Raw genomic sequence first — 19,288 nt, forward strand, 5'->3', positions numbered from 1 at the left:
ATGAGAGGTGTGGCAAAGCCTGCACCGCCCGAAGGAATGAATCACTAATGGTGGAATGTCTGACTACAGACAGGCTGGTGAGGACCCTGGAGGGTGTTCTGTGCAGCCTTGAGCACACTGCCCCCACCCCCCAACTCCAATTCAGGACCTGCTGCCCATGAGCTGTCTCTCTTTTCCAGCATCATTCTGAAAATGAATTTCCCATCGCTTCTCGGCCTTTTGGCTAAGATCAAGTGAAAATGAATTTCCCAGGATGCCATTTAACCCAAGACCCTGGCATTCCTTCACATATATCACAAACATTACAGGCAAGGAAAAGACATTCCTTAGTCTCTCGTTAGGTAAGACTCCGTCCCAGTAGCAGCCTAGGCTGTGCCCGGGGGTGAGGGGCGGGGTGGTCAGGACACTGGAAATTGAGATGCCCACCAGCTCCCTCGTCCTGTCCTCCTTTGAGTCCATGCTGTGCCAGGATGACCCAGCAAGGCAGCTACTGTGTCCCAAGGAGTCGGGGGAGGGAGGGGTTGGCCGCAGAGTGGCCTGTTGGGCATTCCGGCACTTCAGCCACCGCTCCTGAGTTAGGGGGGCACTTCCAGGGCAGGGCGAGAGGTGGAGCTGGTGTGAAGGTTGGAGAGGAAGGCAGGAGCGGGGGTTGGGGGGCCCCCCCCGGCATCCCGCGCCGCTGGGCCGGCCTGCCGTTGACCACCTGCTCAGTTAGTCCACTAGCGATCGTCACGACAGATGCGAGCAGGAGTGCTTGCTGCTGGAGGCCTGGCTGCCGGCCGGCGGGGCTTCCCTGAAAGGCCCGGAGCAGAGCTCAGCCAGGGCCGGCCCCCCAACCCAGGGGAAGGGTTTCAGTCACTGTCACAGACCAGAGCTGCCTTTCTATCTCGATTGCCAGTTGCAATTGCATGTACAGCGGGAGCAGGACTGAGCAGCCACCGTCCCACCAGCCCCTGGGTCGGAAGAATCCTAGGGAAGCACCGGGAGAGGAGGGGGGCCGACAGAGATGGGACTCGTCAGTGGGCCTGGATCTGAAGCCCTAAAGCCACCTTGGCTGTGGGTGGATGCCCCGCACAGAGGGGTCAGTCCTGGGGCCTCTGGGGGGGCGGGTTTCAACTCTTCCCAGCTCTATTTTCTGTATTTGCGAAAGCTGAAGCACTCTGAAGGTTCTCTGTAACCCTGCTCGAGCCCCTGCAGTCGGACCCAGGCCTCTGTCAGGAACAGGGCAGGGTGGTGCTCACAGCCCCCGCACGTGCTGAGACGGGCAGTTGGAGCTCAGAGGCTGAGAGATGGGCCTGGTGACCTGGTCAGAAAAGGACCTGTCAAACGCGCCAGCGCATACTGTGTGATCAGATGCTGAGATGCAGGCTCTGGGGATGGCTTTGTGGGGTGCTGAAGGAGCCCGGGGAAGCCCCAGCAGCCACTTCCCCATGGGCAGAGCGGCTCAGGAGTACCCATGGGTTACAGGTGTGGGTACAGGTGAGGGAAAGAGGCAGATACTGTCGTCGTATCATTATGAAAGGGCTTTCCTGGTGGCCCGGTGGTAAAGAACTCACCTGCCAATGCAGGAGATGCAGGTTTGATCCCTGGGTCAGGAAGATCCCCTGGAGGAGGAAATGGCAACCGGCTCCAATATTCTTGCCTGGAGAATCCCTTGGACAGAGGAGCCTGGTGGGCTACAGTCCACGGGGTTGCAAAGAGTTGGACATAACTGAGCGTCTAAACAACAAAAACAATCATTATGAAAACACTTTAACTTTGGGAAGCCTCTGGCAGGGTCTTGGGGGGGCCCAGGGACCTAAACTAAACGTTGTTGAGAACCTCGGGTAGATCTAGCGTTGTCCACCTTGTTTTACATCTGGAAACGCTCGGTCAGTGGCGTTACCATAGACCAACACTATCTGGTTCTAGCTGAACCTGAAGACGTGGGCGCGTCAGGGCGGCAGAGGGGAGTGGACAGTGGTCTGGGAGACTCTCTTGGTGTCGAGGGCAGGCCCCATGATCGTCGGGCACTGACAATAACCCCATGCCCAGCAGAGCACCTAGCGCTTAGCAGGTGCTTGGAGAAATGTGCGGACGGAACTGGGGATGGTGAGCGTGGTCTGGCGTGGGCTCCACCTCGTCCCCCTCCCTGAGGCTGAAGACGGGGCAAGGAGTTTCGTGTCAGTCTTGGTCCCTTTACGTCTGGGGCCCGATGGGGCAAGCTCGTGACCAGGGTCCCCAGGGACACTGCCCTGCCTTTCCTCTTGTGTCTCTGCTCATCGGAAGACACCTCGGGGCTGTTTTTTTCCAACTCAGGTTTGTGACGAGCTTTGCCTCTGCCCCAAGTGGGTCTGGAGCCCTGGTACTGCAGGATGAGGGAGACAGGAGCCCATGGGGAAACAAGGTCTGCCCATGTCGGGATGGCAGTCTGGAGGGGCCTGAGACGCCTGTGCCTGGAGGCAGCGTGTATCCTAGTGACTAGGAGGGGGTGGCTTGCTTGCTTTCTTTTTTTTTAACTGTACCAGAGCTTGTGGGATCTTAGTTCCACAATCAGGGATCAAACCTGGGCCCACGGCGGTGGAAACTTGGGAGTCCGAACCACTGGACCGCCAGGGAATTCCCCTGGGGGTTGTTTTCTTAAAGATGTTTTCATTATAATAATAAATGCTTACTATAAAAATTTCAGAAAATGCTAGAAAGGTAGAAAATATTTGCCAGCATCTACCTCAGATAACCCCGGTGGCTCAGACAGTAAAGAATCTGCCCGTAATACGGGAGACCCCCGTTTGATCCCTGGGTCACAAAGATCCCCTGGAGAAGGGAAAGGCAACTCACTCCAGTATTCTTGCCTGGAGAATTCCATGGACCGAGGAGCCTGGTGGGCTGCAGTCTGTAGGGTCACAAGGAGTTGAACACTACTGAGCAACTAAAACACACACACACACACGCCTCAGATAACCACTCCTATTTTTTTCCTTTCTGTTCTCCTCACTCAGTGGGTACTATTTTTGGTTCATTTTGGCTGGGAGAGCTGCAGGGTCTTAGTTCCCTGACCAGGAATTAAACCCAGGCCCTCCTGCAGTGAAAGTGCAGTGTCCTAACCTCTGGACCGCCATGGAAGTCCCTCAAGGCGTACTTTTAAATTTTGATGTTTTCTTCTCTTGCCATAGACACCTTTATAGCCTACTTAAAAAAATGACTTCTATGGAGAAGGAAATGGCAACCCACTCCAGTATTCCTGCTTGGAAAACTCCATGGACAGAGGAGCAAAGGGGTCTATGGGGTCACAAAGGGCTGGAAACAAGTGAGCAACTGAGCATGCATGCAACTCATCCAGTGCTTACAAAAGAAAAACTCAGTAGGACAGGTAAGGATGAATGACCCAATATTAAAAAAAAAAAAAACTAAAGAAGCAAAAAAGTTAAAAAAAAAAAGATTTCTATTTCTCCTTACTCCAAGCTCTCTGTAAACATTCTTTTAAAAGCCTCCATTAAGTGGACGTACCACAATTTCTTTAGTCATTCTTTTAATTCAGGAGACAAATTAGATTGATCTGTGATGAGGATCTTTCACCATCAAGTTTTGCCTCGTATGTCGTGTGTTTGCTTTCGGCCCCATGCAGACGGTAGGTGGAATTTGCTTCCTCCTAATGTGGACTGCCCCATCCTGGCCACCACCATTCCTGTGGACACTGGGCGGATTGCTCCTACAACTGGCCACCGTCCTCATCCCTGAAGGAGTGTGGGCTTCTGGGGACCTCCTAAGGAGTCCGGGTTTCCGGGCACCTCCTGCCTGGGTGCTGCCAGAGAGCGGGATTATCTGGGAGGTTTGGAAAAGCCAGCCCGTGAGGCGTGAGGTGTGAGCAGTGGAGGGGGAGGGAAGCACGTGTCTGTGTGTCCTCCAGGTGGCCTGTAGATTGAGGGCAGGAGGAGAAGGGGGCGACAGAGGCTGAGACGGTTGGACGGCATCACTGACTCAACGGACATGAGTTTGAGCAAGCTTTGGGAGATGGTGAAGGACAGGGAAGCCTGGCGTGCTGCAGTCCATGGGGTCGCAGAGAGTGGGACATGGCTGAGCCACTGAACACGAGGTGGTCTGGTGGCTCACAAGAGGGAGAGGCTGGCGGGCATGCCGCTGGGTGTGGATGCGGCCAGCTGCTGGAGGGAGGTGAGAAGCCCCTGAGGGCACTGGTGAGCTTTACACATGTGTGGTGCCATGCAGCCTGACTGTTAAGCTTTCAGGACTTTGGAAAGTCCTTAAACCACGGCTAGTGTGAATCTGGCCAGAGTGGAATATCGACAGTTGTGGAAATTGGCACAGCCTGCACATCAGAGCTTTGCCTTCTGGGGAGCTTGTTCACCAGCGGGCCGCGGCCCGCACCCCAGGCAGGCATTCTGTGCTCCATCCCCTCTTCATGATTGGCAGGTCAGATACACACAGTTGGAGGGCTTCCCAGGTGCCGCAGTGATGAAGAACCCGCCCGCCAATGCAGGGGACATAGACACTGATCGATCCCTGGGTGGGGAAGATCCCCTGGAGAAGGAAAAGGCAACCCGCTCCAGTATTCTCGCCTGGAGAATCCCATGGACAGAGGAGCCTGGCGGGCGATAGTCCAGGAGGTCACCAAGAGTGGGACACGACTGGGCCTCTGAGCACACAGTCACACACAGTTACAGACGAGTGCTATTCTCATCCCTGTTTTCATGTGTTGCTCCCCGCAAAGCCTGGCTAGACGAAACTGCTGTTTGTGCGTCTTACTTGGGGAGACAGGCTGCTCAGAGAGGCCGAGTGATTTGCCCAGGGCGGCCCAGCGGGCGGGGCCTGGCATCCAGGGCGTGGTCCCTGGCTGAGGCACCCTTCCTCCTCCCAAGGGGCAGGGCTGTCCTGCTCCCCAGGGCTGAGCTCTGGGCAGCAGGTGAAGGCGTCTGCTTAACATCCTTCTGGGGCCAGGTTGCTCCTGATTTGGCTGCTGAATCCCCGAATTCCGTCACTTTTGCCCGCGCCTCGGCAGCTCTGAGGGTGAGACTGCGGGTATTTCCTGCTCCCCCGTGGTGCTTGTCTTCTTAAGGCGCGCGTGTCCAGCCAACGGCTTTCCCACCAGCACACGGCAGTGTGTACACACACTCAAATGAGTCCACGCGTGGAGAAGCGACTGCTCTCATCCACCTGGCCTGTCGGGTGAGGATTTGGGGTCTGCTGGGCCCGGCACAGCCGTGACTGATGAATCCACCTCAGGTCCTCTCAGAATCTCTGCCCATGCCGCACCCCCCACCCCCTTCTCCTTGCAAACCTGGCCTCGCGATGGGCTTTTGAACCGACGTGTACGCTCGTGGTGGTGGTCGGAGGGGAGGCGCCCATCCCGGCGGTGGCCCGACAGCCCATTTCGGGAGGGTGACCTGTGCGTCCCGGGGTTGGCCCCGTGTGATCGCGAGGAGTCAGGCTGCAGGGCGCATGGATTAGCTGGCGTTCGTGTTTTCCAAGCCTTCTTAATACCCATCTAAGAAATGCGTTTTCCACATACGACTCCGGTTCGTATGTCCCGCCCTGAAACAGGACCTGCTGGTGCGTGCACTGTGACCTTCCCTAACCTACCCCGCCCCCCCGGCTCCATCTTATCCTACGGCATTTTTTTCAAACTGTTGGTTGCAACCCCTGGAATGATTCTGTGGCATCCTCAGTTCTGGGAGCTGCTCTTGGCGCATTCTCTGAAAAGCTCCGGGCCTTGGTGTTAGGGCTTCGTGCCAGTTGGCCGAGATCGGCAGGGGTCAGCATGGTGCCATGCCTCGGGAGCCTGGGTGTCCCAGGGCCGTATGGGGAGCTCTGAGGATCTGGTTACTCCCAACCCTGACCCCCCTGAGGGAAACACAGCGTCAGACTTTGGGGGTCTCTTGTCCTGGTGATGCTCCCACGTTCAGGGGCCCCTGGAGCTGAGTGGTTTAGACCTTGGGTGGGCGGCACGCCTGGACGTGTGGGTATTAGTTCAGGAAGCGCTGGGAAGGCGGGAGGGAGAGGGGGAATCCAGATTTTGGAAGAGCAGCTTTGCCTCTGTAAACAATTTCAAATTTCAGGTTCTGACTCTGGGGAATGACCAGTCCTGTTTACACCGCCAGGTTTCATGAGGAATCTGCCCATTTGTGGGCAGGTGTAGACACTGCGGCTTGTTAAGCCCTTTCTTGGGGGTGGGGGTGGGGTAGCGACCAGGAGCTCTGATTGTCTTTCCTACTCATTTTTATAGATCTATCATGTCTACAATGTTTGGGATTGGCACATTTGTGGCATGACTTTTAAAAACCGTCCTGCTGGTACTGGACCTTTTCTGTGGTTGTGAAACTGTCGTTTTGTATTAACTCGTTATTGGATAAACATTTGTATTAAGAAGAATAATCCTGCTGGCGAATGTGGTCGTTTCCAGTGGAGTAGAAAGAACTTAATAAAGATTCAAGATGCCTCACACTTGCCCAGTTGTCTTTTTAAAAATAACATTGGTCAAAAGTTTTTTTTTTTTATATATATAAAAGCTGTTCATTGTAGAAAACTTGGAATATTTAGAAAAATATAAAGGAAAAACTGTATATTGCTATATAACAAGTTATCCTAGAATGCAGTCTTAAAACAGCAAATAACCATCCACCTCTCTTTTGGCTTCTGTTGGTCAGGAATTCAGAATCAGCTTCAGCTGGTGCGGGGAGTCAGCTGAAGGCATATCCAGTCGTATGGTGCTTGGCGCTGGCAGCTGGCTGTGGCCCCTCACTGGGGAGGCTGGCCGAACACCCTGCTTTAAAAGGTAGATCGTGGGACTTCCCTGGCCATTCAGGGGGTGCAGGTTCAATCCCCTATCGGGGAACTAAGATCCCAGATGCTGAGTGGTGTGGCCAAGAAATGTGTTTTTTTAAAGTAGATTTTATTATTATTCAGGGATGGCGAGGCCAACAGATCAGGAGATGACTGCCACTGAAAAGACAGTTATTCACAGACCCCAAGGGAAGGGGGCGTGCGCGGCCAGGCAGGGCTGCAGTGAGAAGCACCAGGTGGGTCAGGAAGCAGTCGGAGCAGGAGAATGTGGACCACAGCCTTCGCTGTGATTTCCTGGAAGGAATCAGCGAGGCTCTTTTGGTCTTTTCCAACCTTTTGTCCAGACTTTGCCCCAACTGTGCATGCACACAATTATTTTTGGTTCATTACGATTTCCTGTGTATTGTAGGTCCCAGTGCAAGCGTTGCGGCAAAGGGTTCTTGGGTCCCAGGCCCGTCTTGGTACCTCCCCCAAAATGCTCCCAGGCAGCAACAAATCAAGTAAGCAATAAAAAATTAATTTTCATGGAAATGCCAGACCCAAGCAAGCATTTTGGCTCTTCAACAATATGCCCTCTAGAGGCCATAGTCTTATGTTTATCACGAGGTCATATTTTTGGCTAATGAAATTAATCTTGATTCCTATGTGGTCTGAAACATACTCCCAGTCCCAAGAGCGCTAGAACTTCCAGAGACTTCACCACATGAGGAGTTTAATAATCACTGGGGTAGAAGATTTATTAGAGCACCCCCCAGCCTAAAATCTGTGACAGTTAATATGATTCAAGTTTCTTTATGACAGACCCAACACTCAAAAGTAATTTGATGTGATCTACTTTAATTGGAAGGACTGATGCTTACGGTGCAGCTCCAATACCTCGGCCACCTGATGGGAAGAGCCAACTCACTGGAAAAGACCCTGATGCCGGGAAAGATTGAGGGCAGAAGGAGAAGGGGGCGACAGAGGCTGAGATGGTTGGATGGCATCACTGACTCAATGGACATGAGTTTGAGCAAGCTCCGGGACGATAGTGAAGGATAGGGAAGCCTGGCATGCTGCAGTCCTGCGGGGTTGAAAGAGTCAGACACGACTTAGCAACTGAACAACAACAGAATTTTAGTGTTACTGTTGGTTTAAACACTGCCAGGCTTCATTTCCCATCAGCATGCTAATGACTTTTGAATTTTATTATTATTGTTTTAATTAAAAACTTTCATTGAAATATAGTTGTTTACAATGTGTTAAGTTTCAGTTATACAGCAAAGTGATATAATTTTACACACACACACATACACACACACACACGTGCTCAGTCGCTCAGTTGTGTCTGACTCTTCCACCCTGTGGACTGGACCCCACCAGGCTCCTCTGTCTATGGGATTCTCCAGGCGAGAATGCTGGAGTGGGTTGCCATGCCCTCCTCCAGGGGGTCTTCCTGACCCAGGGATTGAACCCCTATCTCTTTTGTTTCCTGCATTGGCAGGCAGGTTCTTTACCACTAGCACCACGTGGGAAGCCTGTATGTATATATATGTATATTTTTTCTCTTTAACATTCTCTTCTATGATAGGTTATTACAAGATGTTGAGGATAGTTCCCTGTGCTGTACAGTGGGTTATGCTAATGACTTTGAGTTGATATTTCCCAACTAAATAGCTCACCCGCGGTACAGATCCCTAGCCCTGAATGTTGGATGTCTACATCAGAATATGTGCACAAACTTCAAACTGAATAGTATCAAGTATTGTATCTCTGCCATCTTGGTACCCTATACATTACTCTGTAGCTCTGGTAACCCCACATGATCCTGTAGTCCTCTTGGTGGTGTTCAGTCGCTAAGTTGTGTCTGACACTCTGCGACCCCACGGACTGTGGCACACCAGACCTCCCTGTCCTTGACTCTCTCCCAGAGTTTGCTCAAACTCATGTCCATTGAGTCAGTGATGCCATCCAACCATCTCATTCTCTGTCACCCCCTTCTCCTGCCCTCAATCTTTCCCGGCATCAGGGTTTTTTTTCCCAGTGAGTCAGCTCTTCCCATCAGGTGACCAAAGCTTTGGAGCTTCAGCTTCAGCATCAGTCCTTCCAATGAATATTCAGGACTGAGTTCCCTTAGGATGGACTGATTTGATCTCCTTGCAGTCCAAGGGACTCTCAAGAGTCTTTTCCAACACCATAGTTTGAAAGTATCAATTCTTTGGTGCTCAGCCTTCTTTATGGTTCAACTCTCACATACGTACATGACTACCGGAAAAACCATAGCTTTGACTAGATGGACCTTTGTTGGCAAAGTGACGTCTCTGTTTTTTAATACGCCTAGGTTTAATACGTCCAGGTTTGTCATAGCCTTTCTTCCAGGGAGGAAGCATCTTTTACTTTTGTAGTCCTGTTACTCCAGACATTACTCTAGTCCTGACACCCCATACTGAGCTCGCTGGGACCTGGGACCCTTAACTGCAGTGCTTGCCCTTGGACAAACATCTCCTCAAGCAAGGAAATAAAAAGAAACGAAAAGGGCCTAAAAAATAATTGCAGGCATGTGCAGGTGGGGCAAATTAGGGACAATCAGATACAAAAAGGCTACAAACCAACTGCCACATCGGAGGTGCTGGGAGCAAAAGCAGGGGCCTTGGCTTGATCCCCACATGCAGCACCACCAAGGGGGTGGGCAGACCACCCAAGCGGCTCCTCCCGCCAGATGCGCTGATGCTCCCCGACCCTCACCCCCTTGAAGGAAGCAGCCCACGCTCCTTGGAGCGAGCCAGGGCACCTGTGACTTGTGTTCGCTCCTTAGCACGAGTCCCAGGACAGCCTCGCCTGAACTGCTCGTCTGGCCTCTTACCGGCTTCTGTTGATTAAAGGGTGCAAGGACCCAGCGCCTAAGTCCTGGCTTCCGTACCTTACCAGTGCTGCTGCTGCTGCTGCTGCTAAGTCACTTCAGTCGTGTCCCCATAGACGGCAGCCCACCAGGCTCCCCCATCCCTGGGATTCTCCAGGCAAGAACGCCGGAGTGGGTTGCCATTTCCTTCTCCAGTGCGTGAAAGTGAAAAGTGAAAGTGAAGTCGCTCAGTCGTGTCTGACTCTTTGCGACCCCATGGACTGCAGCCTACCAGGCTCCTCTGTCCATGGGATTCTCCAGGCAAGAGTACTGGAGTGGGGTGCCATTGCCTTCTCCATACTAGCGCCAGAGGTACTAATTGTCAGCCGAAAGCTATTTAGCAGAGGATGTGGGAAGACAAATAATAACTGCAGAGCTGTCGGCTGGTGAGTCCACAGGGAGCCCCAAGCCCTGCTCTCGCGGGGTCGTGGTGCTGAGCTCATGGGGGCGGAACCTGAGCCCGAAACCACTCATTTCCAGCCCCTTCTAGGGATGGAGAGGTAACTTCCTCGGTGTGTCTGCTGCCTCCTTCCCTCCCTCTCTCCTGGCCTTTCGATAGCTCAGGCTCTCTGCCCCTGAACCTGCCCTTTGACCTTAACAAGATGTTTTTTCCTTTGGGCGCCTTTGGTTTTTCCCCTAGTCCCGGGGCTCTGCTGCTCTCTGGTGGCCACAAAGGGCAGCTCAATGCTCTATTTAAAACCCCTCAGTTCAAAATTCTGCTCACCGGCCCATGGCGGCAGTTGCAGGAATACAAGTGTTGGTCACTCAGTTGTGTCTGACTCTTTACGACCCCATGGACTGTAGCCCGCCAGGCTCCTCTGCCCATGGGATTCTCCAGGCAAGAATACTGGAGTGGGTTGCCATTCCCTTCTCCAGGGGATCTTCCCAACCCAGGGATCGAACCTGTGTCTCCTGCATTGGCAGGCGGATTCTTTACCACTGTACCACCTGGGAAGCCCTTATTCTGAACTGGTGAGTGAATTTCCCAGAAGGAATACAAAGATGAATAAAATTCAGCACTTGTCCTTGAGAAGCTTCCAGCTGAGGGAGGGGGTGAGAGGTTGAGATTGGGTGGAAATCTGTTCATTCCCTTGCTCATTCATTTAACAAATATTTATGCAGCCCGAAATCTGGGGCTTCCCTGGTGGCTCAGATGGCAAAGAATCCACCTGCTAATGCAGGAAAGGCGAGCTCAATCCGTGGAAGATCCCCTGGAGAAGGATCCAGAAGTGGATCCAGTGGATCCAGAAGATCCACTGCAGTATTCTTGCCTGGGAAATTCCATGGACCGGGGAGCCTGGTGGGCTACAGTCCCTGGGGTTGCAAGAGTCAGACGTGACTTAGTGACTAGCACGTTTTCACTTACTCTGTGCCATGTGTAGCAGTAAAGAAGACAGATGAGGAGCCGGCCTTTACGGATCTCAAATCCTGCTGTGTGTGTCAAATACACAGATGAATAGTGATGAAGGCCTGTGAAGTAGACAGCTTGTGAGACAGAATGAGCATAGGGGTGACCGCCATGAGAATGGTCAAGAGGTAACAGAACTGTTTGTTTTGGCCGCTCCACACAGTATGTGGGATCTTAGTTCCCCGACCAGGGATCGAATCCATGGCCCCTGCAGTGGAAGCGCGGAGTCTTAACCGCTAGGCCACCAGAGAGAAGTTCCAGAGCTGGGTTTCAGGGAGAGGAAGATGGCATCATGCCGGCACAGCAGGACGAGCATTTGGGGAAGAGGACGCAGCAAGGGGAAAGGCTTCAGAAGAGGGAGTGAGCTTGGTGTGTTTGAAGACAGAAGCTTGGCGTCACTGGAGCTCTGTGGTGCAGGGAGAGACCAGGTGGAGCGGTCAGCAGGGCCCCCCTGGAGGAGGGCGTGGTAGCTGGACTTTAAGCTTGAAGAGAAGTGATTCGAGGACCGCAGGACGGGGAGGAGAAATCTCTGATTTGCATTTAAGGAACGTGGTTTGATATAACATGGACTTGGTGAATAAAAAGGTAAAAAACAAAAGTCTGTGGGAGGGAACTCCCCGGTGGTTAGGACTCCGTGCTCTCACTGCTGAGGGCCCAGATTCAGTCCCTGGTTGGGAACTAGGATCCCACCAGCCGAGTGGCAAGGCCAAAAAAAAAAAAAGGTCTGTGGAGCACAGAGGAGGGGCATGTGGCCAGGTCTGGGGGCAGGGAGGCCTTTCTGGGTAAGGGGCACTCATTGATCTATTGCTGCGTAACCACGGCCCCAAAACTTAGGGGCACCAGTCAGGAGTGAACATTTATCGTCTCAGGTAGTTTCTGAGGGCTGGGGATTCGGAAGCAGCTTTGCTGGGTGACTCTGGCTGTGTCAGTCACTCAGTCGTGTCCGACTCTTTGCGACCCCATGGACTGTAGCCTGCCAGGCTCCTCCATCCATGGGATTCTCCAGGGATGGGTAGCCATTTCCTCCTTCAGGGGATCTTCCCAACCCAGGGATCGAACCCAGGTCTCCTGCTTTGCAGGCAGATTCTCTACTGTCTGAGCCACTGTGTGGCTGAGGGTCCCTCAATAGATGCGATCAGGGTGGCAGTCATGGAGGTTCCTGGGGCTGGGGGACCCACATCCAGGATGGCTCATGCGGGTGGCAAGTTGGTGCTGTTTTGATGGGAGGCATTGGTTTTCTCGCTACGTGGACCCCTCCAGGGTTCCTTGAATGTTCTTCCTCTGGAGGGAATGATCATGGAGAGAGCAAGGGCAGAAGCCACAGCTTTTCTAATTTAGCCCCAGAAGTCACACGGTCACTTTGGCAACATCTTACTGTTTACACAGCTTCGATCTGATTCAGCCTGGGAGGGGACTACACTGAGGTATGAAACCAGAAAGTGTGAATCACTGGGGACCACCGTGGAGGGAAGCAACTACATAAGTAACATCTACTCTGAGCCTTAAAGGATTGAGTAGAAAGCCAGATGATGAAGACTGTGTGAGGAACTGAATTGTGTTCCTTTCAAATCCATATGTTGAGGACTTCCCTGGTGGCCCGGTGGTTAAAAATCCGCCTGCGTGTGTGGATTGATCCTCGGTCCTGGAAGATTCAGCACGCCGCAACAAGAGAAGCCACCGCAATGGGAAGCCTGCACGCCCCAGCTCGAGAGTCACTCCTGCTCACACAACTAGAGAAAGCCTGCCCAAGGGCAACGAAGACCCAGTGCAGCACCCCCCAAAAAATACATTTTAAAAATTAAAAAAAAAAATCCGTATGTTGAAGCTATACCCCCCAGCATCTCAGAATGTGACTGTATTTGGAGATGGGGCCTTTAAAGAAGTGATTAAGTGAAAATGAGGTCATTAGGGTGGGCCCTAATCCAGTCTGACTGGTGTCCTTATAAGAGGAGATTAGGACACAAATAGGAAAGGAGGACAGTGAGGACACAGGGAGAAGCTGGCTGTCTGCAAGCCAAGGGGAGCGGCCTCAGAAGAAGTCACCTCTGCCGGCACCTTGATCTAGGACTTCCAGCCTCCAGAACTGTGAGAAAATAAATCTCCACTGTTGAAGCCCCCTGGTCTGTGTTATTTCATTATGGTCACCTGAGCTGAGTACTACAATTGGGAAAGGTGTACCAAGGCAGAGGGGATGAACTGAGCAGAGAGAGATGTGAAAGGTGTGTGTGCGTGTGTGTGCGTGCGTGTGTGTTAGTTGCTCAGTCATGTGCAACTCTTTGTGACCCCGTGGACTTCTTTACTATCTGAGCCACCGGGGATGCTAAGAAATAGCTAACAAATAGTTGGCATTACTAGATCCTGAAGAGCAGGGCCATGGATTTTTCTATAAAGGGCCATATAGTAAATATTTTAGGCTTTGGGGTCTGAAAAGTCTCTGCTACATGAAAGCAGTTTTAGATGATATATAAACAAAGGGGTGTGGCTGGGTTCCAACATAACGTTATTTACAAAAAACAGCAGCTCAGGTTTGGCTCACAGGTGGGAGTTTGCCCCCATCACCCTGCTGAAGAAGGGTGAGGGGAAGGGTAGGCCTTGGGACAGGATGATGGTGAGGAATGCCTTAGGAGGAAAACATAGGTTTAAACCCAGGCTCTCCTTTCAGTGCTGACATTTGCCTCTTCGGGGTCAGAGTGGGGGAGGCTGTGCACATATATGGGGAGTCTTGCCGAGAATATTTAATCACACAGTCCTGGCTTCAGTTCCTGGATCTACTTCTAGCTGTTTGACTTGTCTGGGTGTAACAGCATCTGCCTCACAAGAGTTGATGTGAGCTTCAGATGGGATGACCAACATAAAGCCCCTGGTCTAGGGTCCAGCATACAGTAGGTGGTCAATAGATTTCTGTTCCCTCCTCCCCAGTTTCTCCCTAGCAAATCTGGGGTTATGACCATAAAACTTTATACCTCAGTGAAAAAGTGAGAGTCAGTTGGTCTTGTCCGACTCTTTGCGACCCCACGGACTGTAGCCTGCCAGGCTCCTCCATGGAATACTCCAGGCAAGAATGCTGGAATGGGTTGCCATTCCCTTCTCCAGTGGATCTTCAAGACCCAGGGATCCAACCTGGGTCTCCCGCGTTGCAGGCAGATTCTTTACTGTCTGAGCCACTAGGGAAACCCTTTTTACCCCAATAGCTGTCACCAAAAAGATTCACTCCCAGGGTTAGAATTCTGCATGTTTTTATCCAGAAGCCACATGAATCCCCCAGGTCTAGACCAAGAGCAGGGCGGTACAAAGAGAGCTGTTTGTGAGAAGCCTTTCTCCAAGGTGAAACCCCAGCTGGAGGACTTGGGCCAAGGTGAGTCTAAGGACACGAGCTTCTTTTAAAACAAGTTACTCAAGGAGGACGGTTGGGCCAGAGCCCCGGCGCTAACCTGACCCCGTTTTGCATCGTTTTAAGCAGAAGAGAGCCATGATCTGATTTGTCGTTTAAGACTCAGGCTTCTAGGTGGAGGACGGATTGTAAGAGAGAGGTGAACCTGCCACTCTTGTCCTCTTTCCGTGTTTTGGATGTTCATATATCAGAGTAACGGCTATGTAGCAACATAAACGCTTTCCATCAGCGCTTGTCTTAACCCAGCTTCTTTGCCTTGGCCTTGTCCGCCTAGGGACTAGAAGGTGGGGACAAAATAGTTTGCTAGCCCCGGCCCCCACCCAGCCTGAGGCCGCCACTTGGCCTCAGAGCTCAGCTCTGGCCCGGCATCTCCTGCATAGGCCCCTTGAGCTGAAGACAGAGGTGCGCTGCCCAGCCCCCGCTTCTCTGCGGCCAGCCCCGCCCACCTTTGCCTTCGAGGCACGTCCGTGCCTATTAATTGGTCGGCACGTGGTGCCGGAGCCCGGCACGCCCCCCATCGGCTCCACCCCTCCTCCTAGGCCCCGCCCCCTCCAGACCTTGTGTGCGTTCATTGGGCGGCCGCGGGAGGACCATAGGCCCCGCCCATCTCCAGTCGCCCCGCCCACTCAGGGAGGCCACGCCCCTCGAGGTCTCACCCGCGTCCATTGGGCCAGCGGCTCGTCCCTCGGAGGTCCCGCCCCTTCCCGAGGCCCGCTCCGTGTCTCGGGTTGGCCGCAGGAGGAGCTCGCGCTCCCGTCTTCCCGCCGCCCGCCCCGCCCCCCTCGAGGCCCCGCCCACCTAGCCCCGCCCCCGAAGGCCCGCCCCCGTCCGTTGGGCGGCCGGCAGGAGGCGTCGCGCCATGCGCGGGTCCGGGACACGGGCTCGGGCCAACGGCGAGGGTGGGAGCCGCGCGGGAACGCGGCGGCGGCGGCGGCGGGCTGCGTTGGAGGTGAGGGGTGCGCGAGGAGCGGCGGCAGGGGTCGCTCCGTGGCGTCCGGGACTCCGGGGCGCGGAGGCTGGCTGGGCGGCGAGGCCCCGGGGCGGGGGGCACGCGCCGGGGCGGCTGGGCCCGCACGGGGCGTCTCTTGGGCCGCCCAGGCCAGGCTTCTCCGGTTGTCGTGGAAACAGGAGGCTCTCGGGGGCCCGGGCGCGGTTTCGGGGGGCGGGTCCCGCAGGCCAGCTGCAGGGGGTGAGGGCGGCCTGGCCCGAGGGTTCCAGGAGGTCACTTGCGGCCACCGTCCCCTGCGGCCCTCCGAGTCCAGTCCCCAAAACCGCGGCGTTCCCCGAGCTTGTCTCTCTGGCGGCCCCCTTGGAGAGGGGTGCCTGCAGGTGGGCACGGAGCATGGGGGTCCGTCACCCTCTTCTCCAGGGTCGGGGCGACAACCCACCCCCCCCCCCCCACGCCCACAGCCTATTCTGGTTTTCCTGTTCACACAGTAGCACGTTCCCCGCTCGTGTGCCAGCTGAAAGCATTGTCTCCCGGTTATTTCTGTACCATTTCCAGCCCCTCGACAAAATAGTGCCTCTTAAGAAAACACGCAGGGCTGGGGCTCCTGGGGACCCCTGCCGAAGAAACAGGATTATCCCATTTCGGAGCCAGTGGGTGGGGCCAGGGCGGGGCTGCAGACCCAGACACCCGGGCTCGCAGCACCTGGTCAAGTGTTTGATTAATCTGAATTGCTGGAAAGAATTTTCCAGCCGTGATTACAGGTGTCTCTGGTTAGTTACAGGTGTCTCCCATTAGCTTGGGCAGCCTCTGGAGTATACTGGAGAGAGGAGACAGTCCTTAATCCCACAGACAGAAAAAGTCAGATGCCTCTCAGGAGGCTAGCACGTCCGAATTAAATCTGATTAAATTATTTTCATCTTTAAAAGTGTGGCTCTGGCCGGAGCTGTCAATGTAGGATTTATGGCTGGTCGGAATCAGACAGAGCCTGTGAATCCACCCTCTTCCTTCCCTGCCCCGGTGGAAATGCTAATGGATCCCACATTGCAGTGTTGGAACAGCCATGTCCCTCCACCCATTCGGTCAGCCCCACACTGACCTCACTCGCTGCTGTGACTTGAGCTTGTTTTCATCAGAAATTGGACTCTTTTCTTGAGAACAAGAGAAAAACATTCTCCAGGAGAAGCAACAGCAGGCGACCTGCAGCCTTGGGCCCCTGTTTCCCCAAGTTTTTGTGAGAAAGAGGAGGGGACTGAGCAGAAGAGGAAAAGGCTGGTCATGCTTCCAAAAAAACAGATCTGGTTACCCCGGGCGTGCTCCGCTCCGTAGGAAACTCCTGCATGCCTCTTGCCCTTTGCAAAAACTCATGTGTCCCATTTTGACAAACAGGCTGTACTCTGCATTCTGTGTGTGATTGTGGGGGAAGGGCGCGTGTGAGCAAGTGGCCACACTCCGTGGTTTCTCCCTGAAGGTGGCCACAGAGGGAATGCCCATGAGGATGCGAGAGTCTCCTGGTAAAATGGATCCAGCCCATCAGGGTCTGTGTTTACTGGGACTTCTTGGGGCTCAAGAAGCAGTTGCTGGAAGGGAGTGAGTCAGTGTCTCCTACGTTTTTCTGCCCCTTTTTTATTGATGTTGCTAACTTTGCCCCAGAGGAGGGTGGGCTCCCTTCCATGACTCTACACATAGCAGCTATGTGTTTGTGATTTTCTGTTTTTAATTAAAGCAGAATCATACAGGCTTTAGAATCTGTAAGAACCTTACAGAACCTGTAAAGATGCACCTCCTGGTGCAAAATAGCTTTTTACTTCTTCGTTGTATCTGCTCTGCTTAGGTGCTAAGTCATGTCCAACTCTTTTTGACCCGATGGATTATATCCCACCAGGCTCCTCTGTCTGTGGGATTCTCCAGGCAAGAATACTGGAGTGAGTGGCCTTTCCCTCCTCCAGGGGATCTTCCCGACCCAGGGATCGAACGCATGTCTCTTGCATTGGCAGGCGGGTTCTTTACCACTGAGCCACCTGGGAAGGCCTCTGTTGTATCTGGGGCCTTTTAAATCCCCGCATTTATTACTTCCTGACTTTTCTGTGAGCTGGCCTTCTGCTGAGACACGGCTTCCGCCATTTTCAGCATTGTATTTACTCTCAGACTCAGACATCGTCTCTGAACACAGAGGTTTCCCTGGCAGACCGCGGGGCTGCGCTCGAGGTGAGCCGTGTGTCTGTGGGGGTCAGGCCCGCCGAGAGCGGGTCGCCAGGGGCACGAGTTGGACATTTCTGAGGCGGGTAGCGTGACTCGGGAGGCGCTCGCGTGGTGTGGGAGCCAGAGCTGCGCACTTGTCCCGGGAGGCCCATCGGAAACGCTCCCGTGGTAGGTTTAGTCGGGGCTTCGGACGGGTCTGAGGGGGAGCCAAGCCAGCTCTGGGCTCCGCGGCCTCTGACGGGGAGGACGGAGTCGCTCCTTTCCAGCGGACTCGAGCCGGGAGACCTTGTGCACTCCTCCGCTGAGGACCCCTGGCTGCTTTCAGCAGGTTCAGGCTTCAGAAAGCTGGTCCGCAGCGAGGGGCTCTGCGGTGGTGAGTGTGGGCAGCAGGCTTGGCGGTGCAGGGGGCTCCAGGCCACCCGGTGGGCACATGTGAGCGTTCGGAAGCCAGTGTTTGGGGTGTGACTTTGTCAGGAGCGTTTTGAAGGGTTCAGAGTTCTCTAAGGATGGTTCTAGAGGAACGGAAGGGCAGGTCTACTACTCAGCCTTCGTTCCTACAGCCCTGGGGTCGGGGTGGGGGGTGATGACCTCACAGGCTGTGACTGAGACCCAGGGGCCAGCCAGCTGGGAAGAACGAGGTTTGATGTCGGTGCCCTGGCCGGGTGCCTCGCCCTCTTTGGGTCCCGCGGTGTGGGTGTGGGTCCTCGTCTTCAGAGGGGCTCCCTAGTCACTTCTCCTACCCGGGGCGGTCCCCTTCCCCCCTGGGAAGCCCCTCCCAGCACCCGGGAGTCAGGGCTGAGGCGATGACCATGGCGGAGTCCCGTGCTGACACTGGTCAGGGGGGCCGGTGCCCAGAGCTGCTCTCACCAGGGCCGGGCCTGGGTTTCCAGAGCCTTCTAGAAAGTGGACCTGTCCTCTCCAATCTGCCTGCCTAGAGAGGGCGCAGAGTCGGGAGCTGGCTGTGTTCGGGCTCCCCCAGGGTCGTGAGCCCCGAGTTTCTGTGGAGGAGGACATCTTCCTTCCCCTCCGCCCACCTGGAGCTCGTGGGGGGAGGGCCTGGGACCCCGCTCTCTGGAGTCCTAGGTCTCTGGGGCCCCAAGTGCGTGAGAGTCCTGACTTTATGACTCTCCTGGGTGTCTCAGTGCTGTGTTCTCATTTCCTCGGCACGATGGTCCCTCTGGCCTAGCTTGGGCCCGCGTGCCTGGCTGGACGCCGTGGGTGGACCCCGGCATTCCAGCCCTGCCTCCGCTGCCTCTGGAAGAGCCCTTTTGTGCCCGTGGTGGTCATGTGTCCATTCGAGCGCTGCCGTCCCGGGGAGCGGCTCCTCCAAACCAGGACCGGTCTGCCTGGAGCAGCGTGTTGGGGGCTTGTGTGCTGACCGCGGGTGGCTGTCCGCTCGGCCCGTGTGGCCGACTCTGCCTGCCGGCTGGCTGCGTCACCGTGTGCGCCAAGTCTCCCGGAGCATAGGCAGTGTGGGGGGGCAGGTGGCGTTTAGGGGAGCCGCACCGGACTCCACCCTGGCTCTGGGCGTCTCTTGTCCGCCCTTGGGTGACCTCACGGAGCTTCCTCGTGACGACTTTCCCTGAAGGGAACCCCAGCCGCTCCGGACCTGCTCTGTCCCCTGCAGTCCCACCGGCTTCAGCCGTATCCTCCCTGTTTGATTCTTCTGAGGTGCCGTGTCCGTGGCTT

General features: G+C 54.6%; 2 protein-coding genes across 2 annotated transcripts in view; one reads left to right on the forward strand and one right to left on the reverse strand.

The window, feature by feature from the left end:
* Positions 1 to 487: 487 nt before the first annotated feature.
* LOC133063255 (nascent polypeptide-associated complex subunit alpha, muscle-specific form-like) lies at positions 488 to 18,410 on the reverse strand. The gene is made up of 5 exons (XM_061152372.1): positions 18,382 to 18,410; positions 17,588 to 18,064; positions 15,108 to 15,774; positions 5,273 to 5,422; positions 488 to 793 (listed from the first exon to the last, which is right to left on the reverse strand). Exons 1-5 carry the CDS (start codon positions 18,408 to 18,410, stop codon positions 488 to 490), a joined length of 1,629 nt encoding a protein of 542 aa, XP_061008355.1.
* Positions 15,334 to 19,288, forward strand: part of RADIL (Rap associating with DIL domain) — a 56,549-nt gene continuing 52,594 nt past the window's right edge. The window contains exon 1 of the mRNA XM_061153700.1: positions 15,334 to 15,400. The gene's annotated coding sequence lies outside the window, so the exon portion shown is untranslated. The remainder of the gene's footprint in view (positions 15,401 to 19,288) is intronic.

The sequence above is a fragment of the Dama dama genome, chromosome 10, assembly GCF_033118175.1.
Source record: "Dama dama isolate Ldn47 chromosome 10, ASM3311817v1, whole genome shotgun sequence".
NCBI classification, from domain to species: Eukaryota; Metazoa; Chordata; class Mammalia; order Artiodactyla; family Cervidae; genus Dama; species Dama dama.

Coding starts and splice junctions, on each gene's coding strand:
- LOC133063255 (XM_061152372.1), bottom strand. CDS start 18,410: ATGGTCATCGCCTCAGCCCTGACTCCCGG. Junction 5,423..15,107: donor CGCTGGCCCAATGGACGCGG/GTGAGACCTCGA, acceptor TGCGCCCTGCAG/CCTGACTCCTCGCGATCACA. Junction 794..5,272: donor AAAGCCCATCGCGAGGCCAG/GTTTGCAAGGAG, acceptor CGGGCCTTTCAG/GGAAGCCCCGCCGGCCGGCA.